General features: G+C 46.6%; 1 protein-coding gene across 1 annotated transcript; it reads left to right on the top strand.

Moving 5' to 3' along the window:
- Positions 1-21,597: 21,597 nt before the first annotated feature.
- On the top strand, positions 21,598-23,947 carry NOG (noggin). Its single transcript, XM_056347597.1, has one exon. The coding sequence runs from the start codon at positions 22,645-22,647 to the stop codon at positions 23,314-23,316; it is 672 nt and encodes a 223-aa protein (XP_056203572.1). The 5' UTR covers positions 21,598-22,644; the 3' UTR covers positions 23,317-23,947.
- Positions 23,948-24,227: the final 280 nt, after the last annotated feature.

Here is a 24,227-nt window from a genome sequence, read left to right as displayed (position 1 = left end):
TAGTATAAAATTAGGTTACGGTAGGTAAGCAAGAGAAATACGAACAACTCCACATTTTGAATACTGAAGTAAAACTGGAAGAATTCTGCTTTGGGTCACTGTTTACCTTATTTCAAAGGTGGGCAGGTTGCTAACCATATTTTAACTACCATACTGTCTGAGACTCTCAACATTCCATGTACTGTTCTCCCTTTTGTACAGATAATGTCATAACTGGAGTAAGTGACATGCCCAAGATCACACAAAGAGCTTGTGACAGAGCAGGGACACAATTTTCTGGCTGGCATCCTTATAAAATCATCAGTCGATTAGCTGTATCTTGTGCACAAGTATATATGGTAATGTAAATGTTGACAAATGTCTGTATTTCAGCCATGACATGCCAAGGCATTGCAAGCTTCAGAATAACAGCATCTTACTGGAGTTACCTGTGGATATTTTCACATGGAATATATTTTATTCAAAACACAGCCAAAGCGGAATTAAGCAGCAGAGCAAAGTAATTCTTAAAATGTAAGATAAAATGTGACTGTCAGTCATTTCTGATTCCTTGATTTTTAATTTCAAAACCTTAAGATTGCTACCACATTTACTAAGTCAGTAAAAGAAAAAAAAAAAACCCAAGCCAAATGCAAGTAATTAGGCATGTACAGTAACCTAAGAAATTAATTAGAAAAAACACCACAAGACAAAGAAGGAATTTTGTGTGCATGTACTTAAATTACTTTGCTGCATTTTTGCATGTACCATGCATTTTTAGAGCCTGGTTGTTCGTATGTTTTGCTTGCCCTGAGCCGAGATTTCTTCTTTATTTAAGAAGATAAGTAGGTGAACAGTGCAATTCCTACAGACCTTTGCAACAACTTTGCCATGGTTTCTTGAAGGACAGTGCTGTTCTATAATTGCCTCTGTGTTCTATGCTGTTTTACTGAAATGCTTTTAAACCAACTGGAAAGAAGCTAACAAACTCTTATAGGCATGTTTTTGACTCGTTCTTCTGACAGCAAAAGATAAGCATTTCGCTGCTCCATTCAACTGTATTAACTTATATAAACTGCCATCTCGCTGAGCAAACTGTTAACTTATTTTTTAATTCTGTCCTTAAATAAAAGCTTTGGGTTTGATTTGGGGTTTTTGTTTGTTTTGCAAACACAGAAAAAAATGTTATTAATAAGCTTCACCGTTCTCTTCCCCAGACTGTTGTTTTCAAACTCTTTTCAAACAAATATATTTTCATTTAGACAAGGCTTACTAAAATATTTCTATTTTCTTAAGAGTTTTTAATTAATAAATATTAAATAATTAATCCTAATTAATCAGTAGGGCTTCTGCTCCTTACCTGTGTGAATAACAGGTCTAATTATTCTGATTTTAAGTTCATCTTTATCATGGCAAGCACACAGGGGAAAAAAATTCAGGTAGATTCAGCTGCTCATATACACACTCAGTTTTAAAGAAAAAATGCTAAACTGAGCAGCAATTTTTGAGCTTTATAAACTAACATTAAAGTTAATTTAAAGATTAAGCGTCCTTTCATACCAGTAAATACAAATACTTTGTTTTGGAAATATAAAAATAAAATCACTGAATTTGGTGATATGGGGATTTTTTTTACTGAACTGATGTGATTTTTTTCAAAATAAATTATTTTACAATTTCAACCAAATTTGATTTTCCAAAAAAAAATGCAATGCCAAAATGTTTTGCCTGGCAGTGTTTGTAATCACTTTCTGAAAATCCTGAAGCAAAACATCTCAAGTGTGGATGCCTTCATTAAGTGGTAATAAATAAATCTGTAATAGTTGACGAGGTTGAAACACCCTTCTGTACGAAATGCCGACATCTGCCGCTGCTGTGGGGTTTAGTGGTACTTGGGAGTGCTTCTCACTTCTGAAAATCAGGCGTCTTGTTCCAGCACTTACCATTAGTCACACGTGTATGAGAATGTGGCTCTAGTTCCCCTCAGCTGTGATCAGTTCTGGACCACAAAAGACTTTTCTACCTACAAGGAGTTCTTCACAAGAACCTGCATGGCCTTCGCCTTTTCCCATATTGCTTTTTAAAATGTTTGCAAAAGGAAAATACTGGGGGTTTGGGGGGGTGGGTTTTGGGGTTTTTTTTTTTGCTTATCTTCTCTTTCCCTGAAACAGTTGTAGAAAGAAGCTAAATCAGAACTTGGGCTTGAATAGTTTAACATCCAATTCTCATGGCTATACGTGCTTTAAACCCGGCCCCAGCAGAACAAGGATTTTTAAGCTTTCTTCTGGGGCACACTTGCTCCTTCCCCCTCTGTGCCTTGTGGTTTCATTCCGATCCCCTGCTCTCTCGTGGCTCCATCCTGATCCCTCTCTTCCTCGAGTCTGAGTCACAAAAGCAATAACCCTGCCTGCTTCGACCTACTCAGTGCCTCAGCTGTTAGGGTAAAGCCCACGCTCCCGAGGGACTCACGTTTGAGTACAACCCCAGGATTGTCAGGGCTCTAGCTGGCAGTGCTGCCGAGGGGACAGTCTAAGGCTCTATTTTAATCTTCTGGAGTCCGGCCAAACACTGGAACGGAGCTGCCAGCACGAGGGGGGCCCTCCTGCTCACTGCGCCTGACCTCCCATCAGGAGAGGTGCTGGTGTGTTCCTTCTCAAACTACTAGGGCTCTTTCATTGCGCCTGACCTCCCATCACGAGTGCTACCAGGGATCCAGCTCCGACTACTGGGGGCTTAACCCTGGCACAGGTCCAGCCCACGAGCTACGCGCCGCCTGTCTCCAGATGTGAGATGCACCATGCGCAAACGCACCCGCCACGGGCTCAGCCGCAGCGGGCTGTTCCAGGGACTCTGTCAGAGCAGCCACGGAGCGCCGCCGGCCCCTCGCCCCGTCTTGCAGGGGTGGCCGTACCCCTGCACCGTTCTTAGCTGCTCGTTGTCTTTGCATTCGGGAAGATGTGTGCAAGCAGCACTTTGCACGTGTTCACGGCCCCAGCCGGGATGCGTCCCCCTGCGGCTTGGCCGCATTTCCCTCCCGGCAGCACCCTCCGCAGCCCGTCCCCGCAGGCAGCGAGCAGGTAACCAGCCCTGGCTGTGCCGCACAGGAGGGCAGCGGGCAGGTGCCGAGGGAGCCCGTCAATGACTGCCAAGCACCGCGCGTGCCTCACCCTCCCTCAGACACCAGAGGTGGGAATTTTACAAAAAGTCACTACAAAGGCTGGTGGTTCTGCTAAATCATGCTGGTTCGTGCTGCTCAGCTTTGCAGCTCTGTCCTTCAGTACAGGCAGCAAAGAGAGCAGTGGTCTCCTCCTGCCCCGTGCTCCTGCTTTGCTGCGAGCGCCAGGGCTCGCCCCAAGCCCCCCCTGCGCACCCAGAGCTTCCCCTGACGCCAACAAGAGCTGAGCTGGGAGCTCAGTCACAACCTCCTATCCCGTCTTTTGCATTTGCTGCATATCACAAATACCCACATCATCCTCCATGCCAACCTAACACCCCTTGCAACACTACCGGTATTTTTCATTGATATATATTTAACAGCCTAAGTCAGTTCGTCCTCATTAACTTCACCACTTTGGGGCAGCGCTGCGGCTGTGCAGGTTCACACCTCAGCAGCCCCAAGCCCTGACGCTGCCGAGCCCGCGGTGGCGGGAAAACACTGTGTGCTGTGACGGCGGGAAAACGCTGTGTGCTGTGATGGCGGGAAAACGCTGTGTGCTGTGACGGCGGGAAAACGCTGTGTGCTGTGTCGGCGGGAAAACGCTGTGTGCTGTGACGGCGGGAAAACGCTGTGTGCTGTGTCGGCGGGAAAACGCTGTGTGCTGTGGCGGCGGGAAAACGCTGTGTGCTGTGACGGCGGGAAAACGCTGTGTGCTGTGACGGCGGGAAAACGCTGTGTGCTGTGTCGGCGGGAAAACACTGTGTGCTGTGATGGCAGGAAAACGCTGTGTGCTGTGATGGCGGGAAAACGCTGTGTGCTGTGATGGCGGGAAAATGCTGTGTGCTGTGACGGCGGGAAAACGCTGTGTGCTGTGACGGCGGGAAAACGCTGTGTGCTGTGATGGCGGGAAAACGCTGTGTGCTGTGTCGGCGGGAAAACACTGTGTGCTGTGATGGCAGGAAAACGCTGTGTGCTGTGATGGCGGGAAAACGCTGTGTGCTGTGACGGCGGGAAAACGCTGTGTGCTGTGATGGTGGGAAAACGCTGTGTGCTGTGATGGCGGGAAAACGCTGTGTGCTGTGGCGGCGGGAAAACGCTGTGTGCTGTGATGGCGGGAAAACGCTGTGTGCTGTGGCGGGGCAGGTGGGCGCTCGGCTGCGCCGAGGCTGCCCGGTGCCACTCGCTCTGGCTGCCCGATGGCCCGCCTGTGCTTCGGGGACCGGGCCGGGGCTCGCTGCCCGGGCGGCACTGCCCCCCCGCACCGCGCCCCCCCGCACCGCCCCGCACCGCCCCGCGCCGCCGCCCAAAATGGCGTCTCGCCGCCGCCGCGCGGCGCCCTCTCCTGGGCAGCCTGAGGTAATGGCGGCCTCCAGGCTCGCCTGGGGGTGCCCTGCCCTTGAGGTAACGGCCTACGGTGCTCTGCGGCCGGAGGGGGGGAAACAGCCAAGGGGTCATAAACGAGGGCGATGAAAAAAACCCGCCCGATGTTTTCCACAGCCCCTGGGCCCTTTGACGCGACGTTATGGCAGGTCCCCACCCAGACATGGTGCCCCAGCCCGCGTGGATCACCTCCTCTACGCCAGCCACCGACAGTCGCTGTCACCTCTCAGGTACTGGTCGCTTTCGGGGCTCTGAGGCAAGCGGGGCGCTGAGGGCTGGGCTGGGGCACTAGTGGCGGGGACAGGCCTTTGCCTCATGGCCGCCCTGAGCCCCCCAGGCTGCAGCCTGCAGCCATCGCCACCCTTCAGCTCCACCACACAGGGATCCGCGTCACGCCTTAGAAAAGCGGTGAGGGTTTTCAAATCGGAAGAGATTGAAAAGCACGGCCCTAAGTGGCTGGGAGACACCTCCTGTGCAAGAGCATTCAGGCACGGGTCCGCGTGGCTGGGCAGTTCCACAGCCAAGGGCAGCTGGTGTGTCCTCCGTGCGGGTGAGTCGCTGGGTGATGGTTTGCACATGCATTCTTGGCAAAGTTAAACTCATAAAGATTACTCTGTTTGAGTGATGGCATCACCACAGGTTTCTGAGCGACTCCAAACGCAAGATGCATATTTTAAATCTCCCCTGCTGTTGCTGATAATTTGTTCCATATTTACCATATTACTTAGTACTTGCAAATGGGGGTTTTTTTAGAACGTAAATGTTAATTAAATTAGATAGCCGAAGCCACAGAAGGCCAAACTCATCTCTGACCCTTAGTGCCATTGCAGTCCGTGGTTTTAACATTCAGGATGAATTTAGCACTGTTGACTTTCTCCCTTCATTAATGCATTGTACTTGAAAAGTGATGGAGCTTTCTCTTCTGTGTAAGCTCAAGTGGTAACTATTTCTGTGTCGAGCTTCATGCTGGCATTGGGTCCTACAAGTTTTCAAAGAGTGAGGCTACTGAAACTGTACTGCTTTTTAAAATACAAATACGTGATGAATATATACAATTCTGGACTTACTCAAAGACCATAGTTCTTCTATCTGCATCTGTCAAGGTAGGATTTGGGTAAGAATGTAGGTAAAATAAAAGGCTTAATGCAACAAGCTTTGAAAAGCCCATTTACTCAGCTGGAGTTTTTATGGTAATATTTTTGCTTAAAGTAAATCAGCAGACTCCCGCAATATTGGGGAAAGGGGCAACACAGAAGAAAATTTATCCCATGCACTCACTGATCTCCTATGTTCTGCAGAGATTGCGTCCAGTGTCCAATATTGTATTTTTTAAATCCATTGAATAAAATTATGTTCAAGGAAATGTAGTTACCATTTATGAATAGAACATCCTTTACATACTTGATGATAGCTTTCACTTTGGAGCAAGTATGAAGTAAATGAGATCCATACTGTTGGGCCACTAATGTGCAAGATGATGAGAGGTCCATTGTTTTTGTGACAGATAGCTTTATTATTTCACTTTCAACATGTTCCATATTATTTGCTAAATCAGTTTACAGAAAATCAGTTCAACCAATGCTGAGGAAAAATATTTTCGTTTTGGCAATTAATTTTAAAAACAAACTGAAGATTCATTCGAGCATCCACTGAAGCCATGAAAGCTGGAGAGAATGCAGCTGTACTGAGCATCAGCTCTTGATTATATTCCAAGTAGGCAATAATCTAGTTTTCAGCTTTCATGTTAAAAATCTAATTTGAAGAGACAAACAAATGTCTTTCACTGGTATTTTTCTTGCTAACTGTCTCCTCTATTTCGGGTTTAACCCATTATTTTAACTTTAATTCTTTGCCAAATGACCAGATTTACCACATACAGATCCATACTAATGCAAGTATTTCATCTGTTCTGGAAGTCAGACTTCAGAAAGGTTCAGAAGTATCAGCAGAGATTTGTAAGAATGATTCAAGGACTGGAAGACATTCCTTAGAGCAAGATACCTAGGCAACTCTTTCTAGTTCATTTAACCAAGAGATGACTAAGGGCTGTTAGCTCCTGTTCAGTATGTCTGTTCTTGAGAAGGGTGCTTCAGATTGTAAAGGTGTCCCAACAACAAAATCAAAAAGAAACTGCATTGTGAGACCCTGTGTCTTGGTACTGGAGCAGTTTTGTGTAGAAATGGGGAGTACAATTAATTTTTGGAGAAACTTGCTGAAGATTGATTGGCCCTTTGCACTAACTGCCCCTCTAAATTCATATTTCTTATTAGATGGGGGGTGTGTGTGTGTGTGTGTAATAAATTGTTTGCCTCCCAATACCTTTTTTTAAGTATGGAAAAACAAAAAATGTGAGTTATGATGAACTCTAAAAGTGTATTTGATGTACCATCAGATACATATACCACAGTATGTATTCCCATGAAAAAATTTAGGAGGAGCTGTGCTCTCAAAATAGTTTGTGTTTGGCCCTGTGTATGCATTATTCATGCGCACGCATAATTTCTGTGAAAGTTGAGGGAAATGAATAAAGATGAAGTCATTAAAGGAAAAATCAATTCAGGTGGTCACACTTCAGCCGAATTTGCGTGTCCAAGTCTGGTTTGGGGTTTTTTTAAGGCTATGTGCAAAGTTATAAGAAAAACTGAAGGATGGATTGAACTTTACCTCTGGAAAATGTCTCTTGTGTTGGCTTATTCTTTAAATGAAAAAATATCTATTGAATGCTTTTTCATACTGGATGGTACAGTATGGCAATTCTCTTTTATGTGAAATTTGTGGAAAAAGAGCCAATGTCACCATGTACATTTGGTGTACATATTTTCAGCATAATTTAGCGACTCCTGCTGGTGTAACAGTTCTTGTCTCCCATGCTTTAATTCATACAGGAATTATTTTGGTTTACATTGTTAACGAGTCTAAATAGCCTGCATGTTAGCAGCCACTGAAATTAAGCAGTTTTAGACTCCACATGATGCTTAGCAGTTTATTATTAGCTTCATATTTTGTGGACTTTCATAACACACAGTCACTACCCTTTTAAAAGAAAAATCCACAGCTGTGGAAAAAATGGTGCAGTTGTGCTGTACGTATTCCTCTGCGGCCTTTCTGTCCCTGTCCTAATCTGCTGAGCTGTGCTGGAGAAAGCAAAGAGCCCAGCGCAGCAGTGCACTAACACTTGTGTGCTGCTTCAACAGTTTGAGGAGTGAGTAGGTAGTCTGATCAGCTGGGTTGTCATTAGTCAGGAGTGAGTACTGCCCGGACGGTGGTGACGTTGCCATCTGGGCAGTGCCCGCCCGGGTGTGGGAGCATCTCCTCCAGCTCCTGGTGCTGACTTTGCCCCAGTCTATGGCCACAGAGCTTGTCCTTCCCCTGCGACCTCTGAAAGGCCATTGGAAAACTATGGGCAGCATGAGTGGTCATGACTTAAATCTTCCAACCTGAACAAATACACAGCTCTGGCTCTACCTGCACCCTCTAGGCTGGCAAGAAGGCATGGGCTGGAAGTGCAAATTAGCGTACTTTGAAGGTGGGTTTGGTGTGAATTGATGGGGGGCAGGCAAAAACACTTGCAGGAGCACTGAGGCTACAGATTAAAACAAATTGGGAGATTAAAAAAAACCTGGATTTGTGCATCCAGTTTTACTGGAAATGACATTGAGACACTTTTTGAAAGAAGTGACAGATACTGGAAGTTGAATGGCCCCAGTAAGAGTGTTGGTTCTGGGAGATGAACACAGGTAAGACCTGCCTTTTTGGATGTGCTTTGGCAGGAGATAAAGTTGGCAGAGCTAAGCTGACAGTGAGTGCTTTAAAAATGCCATCCTGGCCCTTTCAGTTCTCTGGGTAATGCGTTCCCTCGGGCTGTGTGACTGCACACAGCCACACACCTTTAAGTACTTCCTTGCTGGTTTTGAGTATTGGCTCATGTTCTTCTTTAGTTGCCTGGAGGCAGGTTTGTAAATTACCCACTGAGGCTTATTTTGCTTATGTGATTTCTTGAAACATGGTTAAACTTAGATATTTAGTCAGTATCTTTGTCTCTTTAAAGACGTTCTGTTCTATTTTGCTCTTGCTATTAGCTTTTGGGTTTCACAGAAACTTGTGAAAGCCTCTTGGCCACCAGATCTGCAGTACAAGTCTGCTTGCCGTAAAGACTGGCCGCCGACTTGCTAAACGTGTGCTGTTTTTCAGGGTGCCTCTTCGCCCCTATTTCATCAACTGAACTTTGTTGGCGACAGTAAACAGGTAGCTAAATGCCTATTCAGTGAGTGGCCTGCCAAGTTACCGATGCAAGCATATTTTTGTAAAGAAATATGCAGCTCAACTTGTGGTGGCCATTGAGAAGCTGAGCTGCAAAAACATCAACACCACAAGGACACAATATTTTTCTCCTGATTACAACACGCTCATTTATTTTGGAATTCTTATGCCAGCTGAGGACTACAGGGCAGTGACAGTAGAAGAGTTGTCCAGATGCCAAGGAAAAGAGAGAGCTGTATATGTACTCCTGTCCTGAAATGGTAGAGGGTAGGGAGAAAGGCTGGGTAATGACTTGAAGGAATACATTTCCATGAACTTTTCAAGGGAGTCCGCAGATTGCTCCCACAGCAGACACCTGCAATACTTTGAAAATATGTATAAAATCCAGCTGATTACTAAATTCTCTGGACTGCTTGTTCACTTTGCAGAGATCAGCAGATTCAGAACAACTTTTCCTTTAAAATTAAGAGAAGTGATTACCTTTCAAATGACCTGGGAAAGCCATCACTTAATAAGGTACCGGTGGTGAGAGCAATCCCTATAGCTTGTATTCCTAGGGCCTGAGAGAGTGGGCTCTTCACATCTGACTGGGTTGGCCAGGCAGCAGTACAGAGAATAAACAAATAACTATAATAGAGACTTTGTTTTGTTTTAGGTGGAAAACTCAAGCTGCCATGTCCTTCCGTAGTATATGTAGACAGGTTTTTTACCTCTTAATATGGGATCATTTCTGTATGGAGGCAACCTCTCCAGCACTCAGCATTATTTAAAACAGATTCACTGGCAGTTCACAGCACTGACTTTTTGAAAGAGACTGCATTCATCAAAATGTACAGAGCACAGGCTGTATAGCATAGTGCACAGGCTGTACAGATATTTTTTTCTGGGTCTTACTACAGTATCTGTATCTTTTAAGCCTTCTCTTGAAAGCGTTTTTTTCTGTTTTATCTGAAAAAAAAATTATGAGCATAGGTGCTGAGGCACAGGTGTGCTGAAGCAAACCAGCAGACAGTACTGTTCCATTGTCTTTCTTCTGTCATACCATCTGTTACCTCATGGTTTTAATTTATGCTATGAAGGCAGGGATGCCTTTTTCTTACACATTTGTAGAATACCAAACATGGTCAGTCCATGTGCAAGCTTTTAGGTACTGTGATAATACAAATAATAAATCTTTGAAAGGATATATTTTTTAATCTTCTAGTATCATCATGGGTGTGATGTCATTTTATGGCTGGAGAACCAAGACATAGATGATCTACAGTCAAATTTATCGAGTATCCCCTAATTGTGGGTGTGCTTATTCAAGCCACCTAAGAGCTGGTATTTCATATCAGGACTTTTTATGTTCAAAGCACAGTTCCAGTTGGCTTGAATTGCAGCTGTTGTGAATGCACGCCCTGCTATGAATGGAGTCCCAACTGAGGCTGCATAGCTTAAGCATTGTCGAAAATGAGACATACACATTAGTGGCCACCTGTGGAAGAGTTTTCAGTGGTTTATATGCTACTGCACAGGGATTCTTTGGCAGAACTCAGAGAATTCATTTTTTTGTGACGATGTTCAGTTCCTGCAAGTATTGCCTTTATCTTCTTGCAATCTTCTGCTTCATTCACTACTCAGCATCTAATTACTGTAATAAACCAGAGAGAGTCCTATTTCTGCAATAGTCTCCTTTCGTTGCATATTCATTGACAGGTATACGATCGGCGAGCTCCAAAGATGAAAAAAGAAGGCCACACACTGGCTATAGAAGTACAGCGGGAACAGACAGCGTTTGCTCAAGTAGTGAAAAGATGCAGCGTGAAGTGTGAGAACAATTCAGGGCCATTTCTCAGACACTAATGGCACATGATAGAACATGCTTCATTTCCAAAAATGTGCTTCCTCCACATGAAGGCCCTTCAGCTTCATTCCTTTATATATCACGCTTTTGACTGAAGGCAGTTGAAGGTCCTCTATCCCCAGGATTAGTATTTGAGAATTCAGCTAAAATAGTGAGAAGCCCCACAAAAGCAACAATTACATTAAATTTAGAAGGCTGCTTCTGAAGTAAATTTTGTCTGTGTAGTATTTCCTTGCTGCAAGGATTACTTTGAGAAGTTGAGCAGAGAGCAACCAGTATTTCACACACTGCACAACTGTTCCCTGTAGCTACAGTTCTTATTTTGTCATGTTTGTTGCCAGCTGATAAAGCAGCGCTGTTGAGTTTTGCTGTTGTCTTTCATGAAGCTTTGATTTGGATCTCCCTTTCTAATTGATGACTAACTTCTACTGTAATGAAATTAGACGATGCTATGAAATCCATGAGGCCCCATGGCCTCTCTCTGCCAACATGATACTCTTACAAAAGACAGGAGACAGTCCTAAGCAGGGAAAGTGGAGCCCTCTTCTCAGTTTTGCTGTTTTGTGACATTGGACAAGCCGGTTTGGTACTTTGTGTGCTTTTATCTTCTCACTTTTCATCTGTGGAATCTATTGAGAAGATCCAGAATCCAGACCTGGAGCTGACATTCAACACATGCACAATGCCTCCTGCAAAGGGATCCTGATTACACTGCACTAGCGTTCACCTGATACATTTAGCTGAAAAAGCGAGGTGAACTGATGGAAGAGGCTGAACTCGACAGAATAATCACTGAGCAAGTGCTGAGTACACATAGCATGGTGCAGAAAACATGTGCCGGTTTGTATGAAATCTGTTGGATTCTCTTCCCAGTGTCTGTGATACATCTCTTTAGAACAGCACGGCTGTCCTTCTATACCACTGTATATGTGTTCTTGATGTTTTGAAAATTTCCAAAACAGCCTTTCAACAAGGAGCCATTATTTTCCGACGTGCTCGGTCCATGATACAATAGTCTTCTCTCCTTGTACAAAATGGCTTCTTTGCCCAGTGAATGATGTAGTTTGAGCCAACCAACTCAAAGTCAAGTTGCATTGTGTCAAGTGTGGCACAGCAGGGTTTTAAAGCACTGCCTGGGATTTCAGAGCTCTGAGTTCAGACCATCCCCGCTCAGGTGGTGACTGGCTGCACCTGTACCAGGAATGAGCCGTGCAGCCCCGCGGGAGAACAGTTAGGCTGGCCTGGGCCTTGGGTGAGAGTCAGACAGGGTCCTCGGGCTAGGCAAACCCTGCGGTTCGCTGCCAGCTGTTCTGTGTCACAGCTCAGCATCTGGCTCTTCCCCTGCACACACTGTAGTTTTGCCACTGGTTTGAGCAAGCATTCAAGCTTGAGTCCAGTTCCTGCTGACTTAATAAACATGACCTATGCCAGGACAGTGATTCAGTGACAGGAATCTGGAAGGAAGCTATTCCCTGAAGGGTTTGTTCCTCTCGGAGACTGGCATTCGTTGGTGCTCAGTGGCAGCAGCATCCCTTCTCGGGATACCTATGTGTGTAGGCACACTCACGTCTGCTGCCTCTGAGTATGCTTTTTCAGCAGCTAAACAAACAGGGATCTAAGGGAATCAAGAGGCTCAGTTGCTCTTTGTTGCTGTCTTTTGGAAGACTCTGTTGCCCATTAAAATCCACGTGAGCTTTTTCTGTTACTTCACAGGCTTCTTGAATGAAGCCCTTTCCAATGTCAGGATGTAAGCTGCAGGATCAGGCTCTTACCTTGAAAATCTGCACGCTAAGCTCCTCATATCTTATCTATATAGCTGTTGAACTGATCAATAAACACTCTAGTTACATTTACCCTCCCAAGCTGCGGGATCATGCACCACTGCCATTGAAAAGGCTGAATGATTTGCCCCGGTTCATGCTTCTGAATAAAATTGACAGCTATGAGATGGAAATGTTCGGCTCTTTTTTTTTTTAATTTGCTGCAGGAAAGATTTATCAGACAGAGGTGAAGTCTTTGACCCAGTTTTGTCCCGCTGGGGTCTCTCTGCACGCCTTTACAAGCTACAGAGGGAAAGGAGTCCCAGGCACTGCTATTTCAGGTATCTGTCACTCTCCCAGTGACAGCCACCACAGCCCAGCAAGCCAGGGGTGCCTGGGACTGCTCGCTGTCCCTGCATTGCGGCCTGAGCAGAGCCCTGGTGCAGGATGCGTCCCAGCCGGCCTCGGCACGCTCCCGCCATCCCCAAGCAGGGAGCCCGGGCACCTCGAGGTGCCATCCCCTCGCACTGAGCAGGCAGGAGGCCTCGGGGGGCTGCCGCTGCCAGCTGGAGCCTGAATGGCTCCGCCAGCCCCCGGGGCAACTCGTGGGGACCCTCACTGGGGGGAGCACGGGATGGGATGGGGGTAGCAGGGCCCGGGGGCTAGCAGGGGCTAGTGGGGAGGGCTGAGTGTGGCCCAGGCGAGGGCTGTGCGCCACGCAGGGTGCCGGCGGTCCGCGGGCCTGGGGGCAGGGCGGCTGTCTATTTTTAGTGAGGGTTTTATAGAGTGGATCCCTGCGGTCTGGCTCCACACTGAAATATTGTCCTAGTCTCAATGACATAAACACAGGGCCAGCCTGTGATCCTGGCGCCAGCTTCAGCTTAGGGAATGTGAATGAAAGTACCAGTGGGGTCCAGGCAAGAAGGAGAAGAAAAAAATCCCGACTGTAATTACAAATAAATCCCAAACCCTTTCGCTCTCATGGCTCACTTAGTACAGCAAATAGCCTCTGATTCTCTACAAATAAGTCCCAGCTTAGTTACTGACAGATCTACCAAGAGGCAGTTAATGGAATAATGACTAAGGGAAGCTTAGGGTAATTTACAAACAGTTCCCAGTGTTGGAGGGCGATTGCCCCCACCTCGCCCCCCGCCCTGCTCCCCCCAGGTCCTGCAGCAGTAAGCCACTGGGCAAGACCTAAGCCTAGGCACACAAGGGCTCTCAGGCTGGTGGGGGAAAGCTGCTTATTTATTTATTTAAGAGATCTAACACAAAATGATGACAGGCAGACTCTGATATCTGGAGCTGAATTGTCCCCCTAGAGAGAGTGATTTAGGTTAGGGTCTGCAGAGAAAGGTTATTCCTGCCTTCTTTTTTGATGGGAAAAGTGGAGAGATATTAAGTCAAAGTGGCATAAAAAGCCATCTCTGCCATGAGACATTTTAAATGCAGCGGTGTTCCTTTTGCTACTTTTTCTGTTACAAAGGCATACCTCTTCTCTGAATCCCTTGTCAAGTCTGTTTCAATACCTAATATTTGAGTTAAAGTGCTCAGTTTGCTTACAAAAGTTAGCCTTCATGTTCAGTGTATGGAGAACTCTTGTGGAACTTCCACAGTGGTAAGGGCAACACTCTTTTCTGTTTGGTTTTGATCTTTTTGTAAATGAAAACAGAATAGTGTTCCAAAGACACATTGACTTATCAAGAATGGGAGTAATGGAAAGGCTGTTCCTACATGGGAACAATTGCACATGCATGCACACGCATATAGAGAGAGGGAAAACAAATCCAAATAATGGTTAAAATATGGGCCATTGTGTCTGGCATCTTATTGAACTGCTGATGTGTTCATTATGCAAACAAGTACTTTAAAAGGTGATGCGGCTTCAGAAGGCTTGCTAAGCAGCAAAGATATTCAGTTGAAGTCCTGTTATTTCAATGTTGCTTGAAAGAAAATGATCCTAAGACCAAGGGGTATGTGGGAAAGTCTAGCTGATCGTGAGTCCTATGATAGGTTGTTTTTTCTTACTATGCCATCTTAGACTTTCCAAGTATTTGTATTAATAGGAGAAGGGTAATGGTTGCTTGTTAATATTTTTGATGAAAAAAAAAAACAAAACAAAACACCAAAGTCCTTACTCAGGCTTATCAAAGGAAGTTTGACTATACGTAAGTGATGCTTTGCTGTGAGAAAAGTAGCAATTTGTGACCACTTCTTTCTTTGCTTGCTGTGGGGCTGTTTGTCTTATACTCCTAGTATACCCTATATACCCTGTGTCAATTCTCCTTTAGAGATGGTGGTGGTGTGGGATGTTGCTCTATACCCAAGAATGGCTCTGAAAGCTTTTAACTCTATCCTGTAATTGATGTGTTGTGTAAACTGCAATAAAGGAAGGATATTAAAAAAAAAAAAAGGAGGGGAACAACATATTTAATGAGGAAGAGTAAACACACCCAAGATGTAACTGTAGATATAAGAAAAATAAAAGCAGCTGGGGGGCTTCTGAGACATTGTTTGTCTTGAAAGTGATGAGAAGAGGCACCATCAAAAGACTTGTTTTACTACAGTCATGCTTCATTATGGGGAAGGAGAGTGTGGGGAAGGGGAGGGGTGGGGGTTCCCTACGTGACCAGGTTGCCAGAAGAGAGAACCTAACTCGTTTGCATGGACTAATTAATCCCTGAACTCAGTCAAAGCCTGAGTCAGAGGGAGAGAGCAAATGTCAGACCTGTGTCTGGGAAGCCTAGATTCATTATTTTACTCGCCTGGGTCCCTTTGCCTTCACAAGCAAAGACTTGAAACTCCCAAGCCAAAGAAACACATCCCAGAGATTCATACTGAACATGAGCAGGTTTGGAATCAGTCTCCTTTGTCTATGTTTCTGTATCTGAACTAATCCCATACCCCCATGTGTGTGTCTGCCTCATCATTTGTGAGAGAAAGGGGAAATCATTCCATTTGCCACTGAAGTTACAGGTTTCTTTGAAAAGTATCCTATTGAAGATACAGCTTTTCACAGCCAGCCCTGTCACTGGGAGTTTGTATTTTGTGACATTTTGTTAGTGGCTGCAAAGATAATGCTCTGCACACAACTTTGGCTGATCATTGTGATCTTTTGAAGAGATCAGATTCCCTAAAGGGATAAAGCATAAGAAGCGGGAAAGAAGTGGTAAATACAAAATGCTGGGGAAAGACATGCAGTTTAATCTTTTTCTAGTTATTTAAACTCCTTTATCCTTGCAGATACTCTAGCCAGAGCAAATTTGAAGACTGCCTAATAAAGCAGCAGTTCTGAATTTGTGGGATCTTCCTCTGCTGCATTTATTCTTGAAGCAAAACTATAGTCAGGAGTTGTTTTACATATTGGGCTAAATTCTGCTCTTTTATTACCCTGTAGCCAAAACACTTGTGAGCACAAAGTGCAGCCATTCTAGATTTAGTCCGGGGTTTCTGAATTAGATATATTTGTGATCCTGCTCCCCCTGGCTCTCTGCTCAGGATTAGACCCTGCCTTTGGGGTTTTGTGCTTCCAAAAAACTCCTGAGTCTCTTGGAACATTTTGCCCCAGCATCTGAGGCAACATTTACTGAGTGCAAGGGACCTGGGGGCTCTGGACTTAGTTGATAGAAGTACTTCTAAAAGAAGTTTAATTTTCCTTCATTCATAACCAACAGGCTAAATATGATGTAATGGGATTTATTTTTTCCTCTTCACCCCCACTGGAGCCAGGAAAATGAAGTAGTTCAGAGAAAAGGGGTTGTCATTTTCAGTCAAGCAGCCATTCATCACATAGCATTAGACAATTAGCAATAAAACATTTGAAGGGCTCCATTGGTGCTAAAAGGGCGAGGGGGTCTTTTTAAATATCAGAGGTGGGAAATGTTATGTATCAGGGTTATTCAGTAGCTGGCATCGATGAATCACTCACATGCACACAGGGCTTGTTTGGGGGGTTGCTGTATTTTTCAGTTCATTGAATCCCTGTCACTCAGTTGTCTTTAGTGTTTCATAAAAAAGGAATAATAAAAACTTGGTTTATCTCAGTAGTTGTTTATCTTAATAAGCAGGCTGGCAAAAAAAGGATAAATGCATTCCTACTTGTCATGTGTGTATATATGTAATATATGCTGCTACAGGGAGTTTGTTTGGATAAACAATGTTGCCTGTGTGGAAATTCAGATCCCTGTCAGGAGCCATTGCTTGTAAATATAAGTGTCATTTTTTAACATAAAAAATACCTTGGTTTCTGTTTCATGTTTGCCAGTTCTCCGACTGGCCTCTCTCTCTATAATGAATTGGTCTGCAAACTGTGAGACGCTTAACCGGCTCTGGTCTCTTCTCTTGACTGCTGAGATGTTAGTATTTGGCACAAAAAGCAGGATAGTTAGGTGGGGTAGAGGAGGGGGAGGAATTAGAAGAACCTTGGGTTTCCTCTGTTGCAAACCTTTTGCGTAAATAAATAAATAAATAAAAAGACCTAATTCCTCCAAGTGGGGTTGCAGCCAAGAAAACTGTTCTGAGAGATTCAGATTTACGGCAGAAGACGCTGCTGAGAGAAAAAGCGAGAAACAGAGACAGTGGAGTTCCACCTCCCATGATATATAGAGCCAAGGGGAGGTATAAATACCCGTCACTTCCCGGACCCTCTTTTAAAAAAAAGACAAACACCCAGGATCCTGTCTCTGGCTGGCTTGCAGCAAGGCGCCCTCATAAAAGCTAAGATAAACAGTTTATCAGCAGATGAATGCACAAGCTCTGTTCTAAAGACAAAAGTCTATACCTTAGGAAAAATGCAGGAGCAAGAGGAGTGGGCTGAGTATCAAGGAGGCTCAGTATTTTAGGAGCAAGAATGACATGAAATGAGAAAAATAGAGCAATTCTTTAAGGACCTTGCAAGAATTTATTCTCTTCTTTTACAGCCTCGTCTTTTTTTTTTCTTTTTTTTTTTTTTTTTTTTTTTAGATAATGGATACATCTCCACGTATAGCTGTACTTAAAGTCTAAGAAATAACTAGCTTGTTTTATTTGGGAGGGTTTCCTTTTTTTTTTTTTTTTTTTGCTTTTTTTCATTGCTTTAATGCATCAGTCATCTTAGAATTTACTCCACTATAAAACATTCATCCCAGAGCTTAGTTTCAAAATACAAATTATTTATACATCATTTATCACTGCAGATACAGGTTCTTGGCTAAATGTATCCTTCCCTGTCTCCATTCTGTTGGGATTTCAAGGTAGAACTTTGCTCTCTCAACAAATGTTTACCTTCCATGTGATTCATAACTGTTTTCTTTCAGAGCAGCTGATCACCTGCTAATATTGTGCAGTCTGTTAATACGATGGTTGTTCTGTGGCCCTTTCTGTAAATCAGGAAAAGGGCAGGGAAATGGATGAAGTACCTTGAGACGCAGCACCACATTCCAAAGGTCCAGCAAGATCTCCCTGAGTCTTTCCAGACTAAAGAATACAGCTTAAAAGCAGTAGAACAGTGATTTTCTACCTGTGGTGCATGGATTCCTGGGTGAGGTCATACCGGACCTTTGATAGCTAATAAGGTAGACTGGGTAGATTGCCATAAGGCATATATATATGAACTATGTAAAATGCCTGAAAGTTGTGCATCTCCTTTAGAATTTTTTTAGGGACTCACAGTTTAAAAAAAAAGGTAGAAAATTAATCCGTAAGGATTTTCTTACAAAATATATAGGGGTGTGACCAAGGAAGAGGGAGCTGGTCTAGCAGCTCATTAGACCTAAAACTTAAAATTTGTCTGCTCTATCAATCACAAGTTTCCTCTATAATTTTAGTAAAAAACTGGATTCTTTGCTCTGCATTGATACGGATTTACTGGTAGCATCTAATCAAACTCTCCAACATCTCGGTGCAAGAGGCAAGGATTAGCATTCCTGCTCTACAAACAAGGAAAGCACAAAGCTATGCAATTTATTGCCCAAAGCCATATGAGAAATCCGCATGAGAGCTGGGCAGAGGACTCACTCAGTTATGTTGTTGGTTTTCCTTTTTTTAAGAAACAATCCTTGTTTCATGCCAATGGATTTTTCAAAGTAAGAAGTGAAAAGCAATGAGATCGTGAATTAGATCTTAATTTGAATGATCTTTAGTGTAGGGGAAAAAAGAACAACTGTGAGGAAGCCTCCACTCCTAAGGAAGGCACAGCTCTTCTGAGCATACCTGGCATATTTCTTCCTCATCCCAGTTTTTTAGTGTTTTATTACTTTCTGTGACATTCCCTCCGTGTTTTAGAGTATTCCATGCGTCAAGCTTGAGACTGTTGCTCATAGACCAGACTGATTCGACACCATGGGCTGAACTCAGTGGGATGTCCCTGAGCACTGGGTCAGGTGAAGTAGGTCAGGCCATTTTCTGTTAGTAGAATTAATGGGAAACAAATCTATTCTGAATTCTTTCTGTGCATCCTTGCTGTTGCAGACTGAAAACAGATCCTTACATAATGTGTTTTCAGAGCTGTGCCTCCAGAGTCATAAGCAGAGCAGTGCAGGCTGCATACCTCTTCTCTCCTCATCAGAGATGTGACCCTGCAGAAGTGGCATCTTACTCTTGCCCACATTGGCTTCCTGTGTGCCTGGAAGGTCATATTTGCCTTGTCTACTGAAAAAACACATTTTTACTACTGACAGCACTCCAGAACCAATAAAGCTGAGGCAAAGGGAGTTGTTTTCTCCTCTGCTTCATGCACCATTGCCAGTAGAGTGACCAGCTAAGGCCTCTATGAGCTGCTGGCCTCTGTCCCTATCCCAGGAGGGGCTGGCATCATGCACAGAGTCTGGATCAGGCCCTTTACCTCCAGGTCTCATTTACTGCTGTTTTCAGCAAACCCTGAAATAAACCATTTTCTTTTCCCTCTGACCCAGAGGCTTCTGGCAGAGTTGTTACTGGCAGCTCTTCCCCAGTCCTGCTATCAGCCATTCCACCAAGAAATTCTTGGGCCACAAGTGACTTCTGTCACTTCTGCATCCCTCGAGCTTTCACAGCCATGCCAGCTGCCTGGTGCACCCTGTATGGACACCTGCGCTTGAGGAATTACTGAGCCCCAGCCTGCTCTGCTCAGACCAAATCTCTGTACCTTAAAGAGGCAGTCTGTCTGAACCAGCCTCTTTCCAGAAAACACTTCCTCCTCCAGGTAACCCGGGTCAGGAGAGAAAGGTCTTCGAGTGCTTGCTGAAGTTCACAGTGTTGAGTGTAGAATCCTAAACACAGCTGGCGTGAAGTAGACAGGACATAGGCCTGACAGGCTTTATTTTTAGACTTGGAGACTGGTAATTAAAGAATTGTTTTCAAATACCAGCTGAGTAAAACTGGATTTATTACTAATGAAGAAATACAAGACATTAGGTGTAACTTCTGAATTTTTGCTTTCTGTTCAAAACGCTGTTATTTTAACCAAGTATTGTTATTTGTGCCTTTGTGTTTAGACAAGGTGGTTTAAAAGTGGATTACAAAATATATGCAGTGACTTACAGGTGACTTACTGGCTGGAGGTAGGAGCATAGTGAAGGAAGACAGAGAAAGAGACAGACAGGCACCCCAAAAAAAACATTAACACCTTGTTAGGATTCATCAGCCACCCTCACAACTGCTCCCTCCTGAAACCAGTCACATCAATCCTTCCCAGAACCACAGATCAGCTGACGAGCTTTGAGTGCGGGCTTATGCGCCAGTGTGTTAAGAAACATTTTGTCCCACAGGGTGGGCAAAAATATGGGCTGTGTGTGAATAATGGAGGGATGAATAAAGTCTCCCCAGCTCCGGCTGGTGATGGAGGAGCAGCTTCCGCAGGCTGCCTGCCAGGAGGCAGGAGTGGAGCCATGGTGTGAACAGGCCAAGACCTCGTGAGAACCCCAGCAAGAAGCAGCTTGTGCCTGAGCTCACTCGCTGGTTCTGTGCAGACCTTAGCACCTCCCTGCTCTCTCATATTCCGTTTGGCATCAAAGTCATATTCAGTTAAGTCCTGAATTCAGCAGAATGGCCGTCTTCTGTTCTTGATAAGTTTCTACTCTTTGAATTTTGGGAAAATTTATTTTGAAAGATAAGAGGTATGGCTTTTCACTTATTTCCAGGGACAACTTTTATGGCAGGTCTCAGCAATGAAAGTTTATCTGCTTCTAGATGAAGGCAGAGACCAAAATTTCCAGGTAAAAATCTCCAGCAGATCCTTGCGTGACATTGTAGTAGCAAGTGTCACCATGAGGCTCCTTCTGTGGTGTACAGCTAGGGTCAGTTTTCCATCTTCTTCATGGCATTTATTCCAGTGATGTATTATTTATCAAATGCCCTACATGCTCAGGAATAAAGCAAAATAAGAATTGTTTTAAATCTAACTTAGGGAGTGAAAGTAGTTGAAAAAATGTAGTTCATTTTTAGAAAAAACACTCAACCTGGGTAACACGATCCATGTATTACTTTCATCATGAACCTACATTTGAAGGGTCACATTTAAACAAATGCATAAATAATTTAGGCGAGATGGCTAAGCTTCAGTCCCATTAAACTCAGGCTCCTAAGTGCCTAAATAGCCTGCAGGAATGGGATTCAAGCACTTCAGGAAATTTTACTCAAACCCTAATAGAGCGTTTGCCTCCCTTCCAGCCGCGCCCGGCGAGCGCCCTCGGGCAGCCGGGAACCCCGCAGCGCAGGCCGCGTTTCCGCGCAGCTTTTCAGCCGTTTGATGCCTCTGCTGTGAGGTGGGCTACCCGCCCGCGCTGTGCGGCGCGGGGGCGGCACTGCAAGTGCTGGTTCTGCGGGGCTCCCTGGGAAAGGGCTAAGCCCGTGCTGGGAGGACCGCAGCGGAGCCTCGCAGCCCGCCGCAGCCGCTGCAGGGGGAGCGGGAGCGGAGCCACCGGGCGGCCCCCGGGGCATGTCGGACTCGGGCCGCCGGCGGGGGCCGCGGGGCTGAGCGCCGCCCGCGGGAGCCGCCGCCCCGGCACCGTGCGCCGAGCCCTGTGCGCCGCCGCGCTCCCCCGCACGGCGCCGGCAGCTTCGCCCCAGGAGCCGCCCCGAGCGCCCGAACCCGCCGCCCCGGCTCGCTCGCCCCGCGCCCACCGCCCCGGCCCGCGGCGCGGCGCCGCCAGCAGAGGGCTCGCTCCGCCCGGGAAGGCGGCCGGCGGCTGCGGCGCGGCCCCGGGGCCGCGGCCGGGCGCGGGCAGAGGAGGCGTCTGCCGCGGGCGGGCGGCCAGCGGGCGCGGCGGGCAGCGCACCGCGGGCCCATGTGCGTCGCGGGGCGAGCAGCCCCCAGCGGCCGGGCAGCGCCGGCCGCGGCGGGGGGCACAGGCGGCGGCGGGGCGAGATGCCGCTCGGGCCGCGGCCGCTGCTGCGCGGGGCGAGCGGGGGAGGCCGCGCTCCGCCGCCGCGCGGGCTGCGCGCCATGGGGTGACCGGCGCGGCGGAGCGCGGTGGCGAGGCCGAGTGAGGAGCCGGCGGCGGGGCGGGCGGAGCGGGGCCGGCCGGCGGCTGCCCCGGCGAGAGCAGCATCTCCCGGGGCGCGGCGGGCTCGCGTGAGCGGCGGCGTGCGGAAGGCGGGGGGAGGCAGCGGCGGCTCCCGCCTCAGCCTTCCCCAGCAGAGGGTGCCTGCTGGGTGGGAAGGGGGAAGCCGCGCTCTCCTGGACTTTTGTGGGAGTGGGGGTTGTGTTGTGTGTGTGGTTTTTTTTTTAAGGGGGGTGGGGTGGGTTAGGAGAGAGTCTGTGGTTTCCATGGAGATGAAGCTGAAAGTGCAGGAAATTTAAAGGCTTTGGGTCCTTGCAAAGCAGACAAACTGGTGCCAACGTGCGTGGCTGCTGTTGCTGCTGAGGAGGCTGCTTTGCAAACGGCGGAGAGGAGCGGGGAGGAAGAATCGGCAGCAACTTCTTCCATACGCACGGGCAGGCAACGAGGAGCGGCAGCGGCAAGCAGAATTTGCAACAAAAAGAGGCATCTCCCTTTCCCGGGGAGGGTGAAGAGAAGCAGCGGCAGCAGCAGCAGCAGCAGAATTTTGGAGCGGCTCCACCACGAGAAATTTTATAGAGAAGCCTGCGAGAGAGAGTTTGCAGGGGGCTTGTTCTCCGGGCTTATTAGGGGGCTGTCTTTGCCGGTGGTGCGAGGAGCGGCGGTGATCCCCCTTAAAGACAAGCTATTTTGGATATCCCCGTACAAGTTTTCTGATGTATTTGCTTGCACCTTCTTCCCCTGCTGTTTGGTGAACCCAGCCCCCCTCTCCCCCCCCTCCCCCCCCCCCCCACCGGTCTCCCAAGGATGGATCATTCCCAGTGCCTGGTGACTATATACGCCTTGGTGGTTCTGCTGGGTCTCCGGCTAGAGCAGGGCGCCTGCCAGCACTATCTGCACATCCGACCGGCTCCCAGCGACAACTTGCCCTTGGTGGATCTAATCGAGCACCCGGACCCTATCTTTGACCCCAAGGAGAAGGATCTTAACGAGACCTTGCTAAGGAACCTCATGGGCGGACACTTCGACCCAAACTTTATGGCTATTTCCTTGCCCGAGGACCGGCTGGGAGTGGACGATCTAGCTGAGCTGGACTTGCTGCTCAGGCAGAGACCCTCGGGAGCGATGCCCAGCGAAATCAAAGGGCTGGAGTTTTACGACGGGCTGCAGCCGGGCAAGAAGCACAGGCTGAGCAAGAAGCTGCGCAGGAAGCTGCAGATGTGGCTCTGGTCCCAGACCTTCTGCCCGGTCCTATACACGTGGAACGATCTCGGCAGCCGCTTTTGGCCCCGGTACGTCAAAGTGGGCAGCTGCTACAGTAAAAGGTCTTGTTCAGTCCCAGAAGGCATGGTTTGCAAACCTGCCAAGTCCGTGCATTTAACGATCCTGAGGTGGAGGTGCCAGCGCCGGGGAGGGCAGAGGTGCACATGGATACCCATCCAGTACCCCATCATTTCGGAGTGCAAGTGCTCCTGCTAGGGCTTGCACTTACCTTTTCTTGCCCCTTCTCCAGCGGACTCACGTGGACCTTTGCTGCAACAAAAATAAAAAAGACATTTGCTTTCTGGTTAACGTTGTAATGCACTGTAACGTGTAGGAGAATGTATATTGTGTGTATATATGGCACCGTTTTAATATACTATTAAAAGGTCAGTATTATACGTGAAATAATCAGCGTCTACTGTATTTTTAAGACTATTACCCTGATCGTTGCTAATGTATCTTTTTTTTTTTTTTTTTTGGTATTTATATTCCTGAGAGAAGTCGCTTCGCTTTCGCGAAGTAGGTTTTTTGTTGGGGGTTTTGTGTTTTTTGTTTTTTTTTTTAATAAAAGGATTAAAAAATACAAACCAAACTTTTTGATAAGAAAACGTTTTAAAGCTGTTTTCCATTATTCGGAAAGCGTGTGTGTGAGGTTTTTTTTTCTTTTTCCTTATGGACTTTAGATTTTAAATAAAAATGAATAAACGCCTAGAGCACAACGTTATTGTAAATAGAGAGAACAGTTTGAATGACTTAATCCTATGTAAATGAAGAGTATCTGCTATTTATTCTTTATATCCTTGTAGTAAAAAGTGCAGTGCAGAATTAAAGTCAACCACTAAAACACGAGCCGTTTGGATTCTGTTTGCTTTTTGGTTTGGCCGCCTTCGGGGGGGCTTTCTTCTCTCTCCTCCTCGTTCTCCACGCTCAGCAGGACGTTTCGCGGTGGCAGGGGGAGGTGGGAACCTGCTCGCCGCTCTTCCAGGAGGGACTCTGGCACCTACACCGCAGGAGTGCGGCGGGGATCCGGCCCCTCATGTGGGGCAGGCGGGGAGCGGCTGCGGGGGGGTTCCGCTGGCCCCGCGCAGCGCTGCGCCCCCGCGGAGCCGCGCACCCACGGCCGCGCA

This window comes from Falco biarmicus, chromosome 1, assembly GCF_023638135.1.
Source record: "Falco biarmicus isolate bFalBia1 chromosome 1, bFalBia1.pri, whole genome shotgun sequence".
Classification (NCBI taxonomy): domain Eukaryota; kingdom Metazoa; phylum Chordata; class Aves; order Falconiformes; family Falconidae; genus Falco; species Falco biarmicus.
The sequence above is the reverse complement of the archived record's forward strand: the minus strand, read 5'-3'. Positions and strand labels throughout refer to the sequence as shown.

Excerpts from the sequence above, each read along its gene's own strand:
- NOG (XM_056347597.1), top strand. The coding sequence starts at position 22,645 with ATGGATCATTCCCAGTGCCTGGTGACTATATACGCCTTGGTGGTTCTG.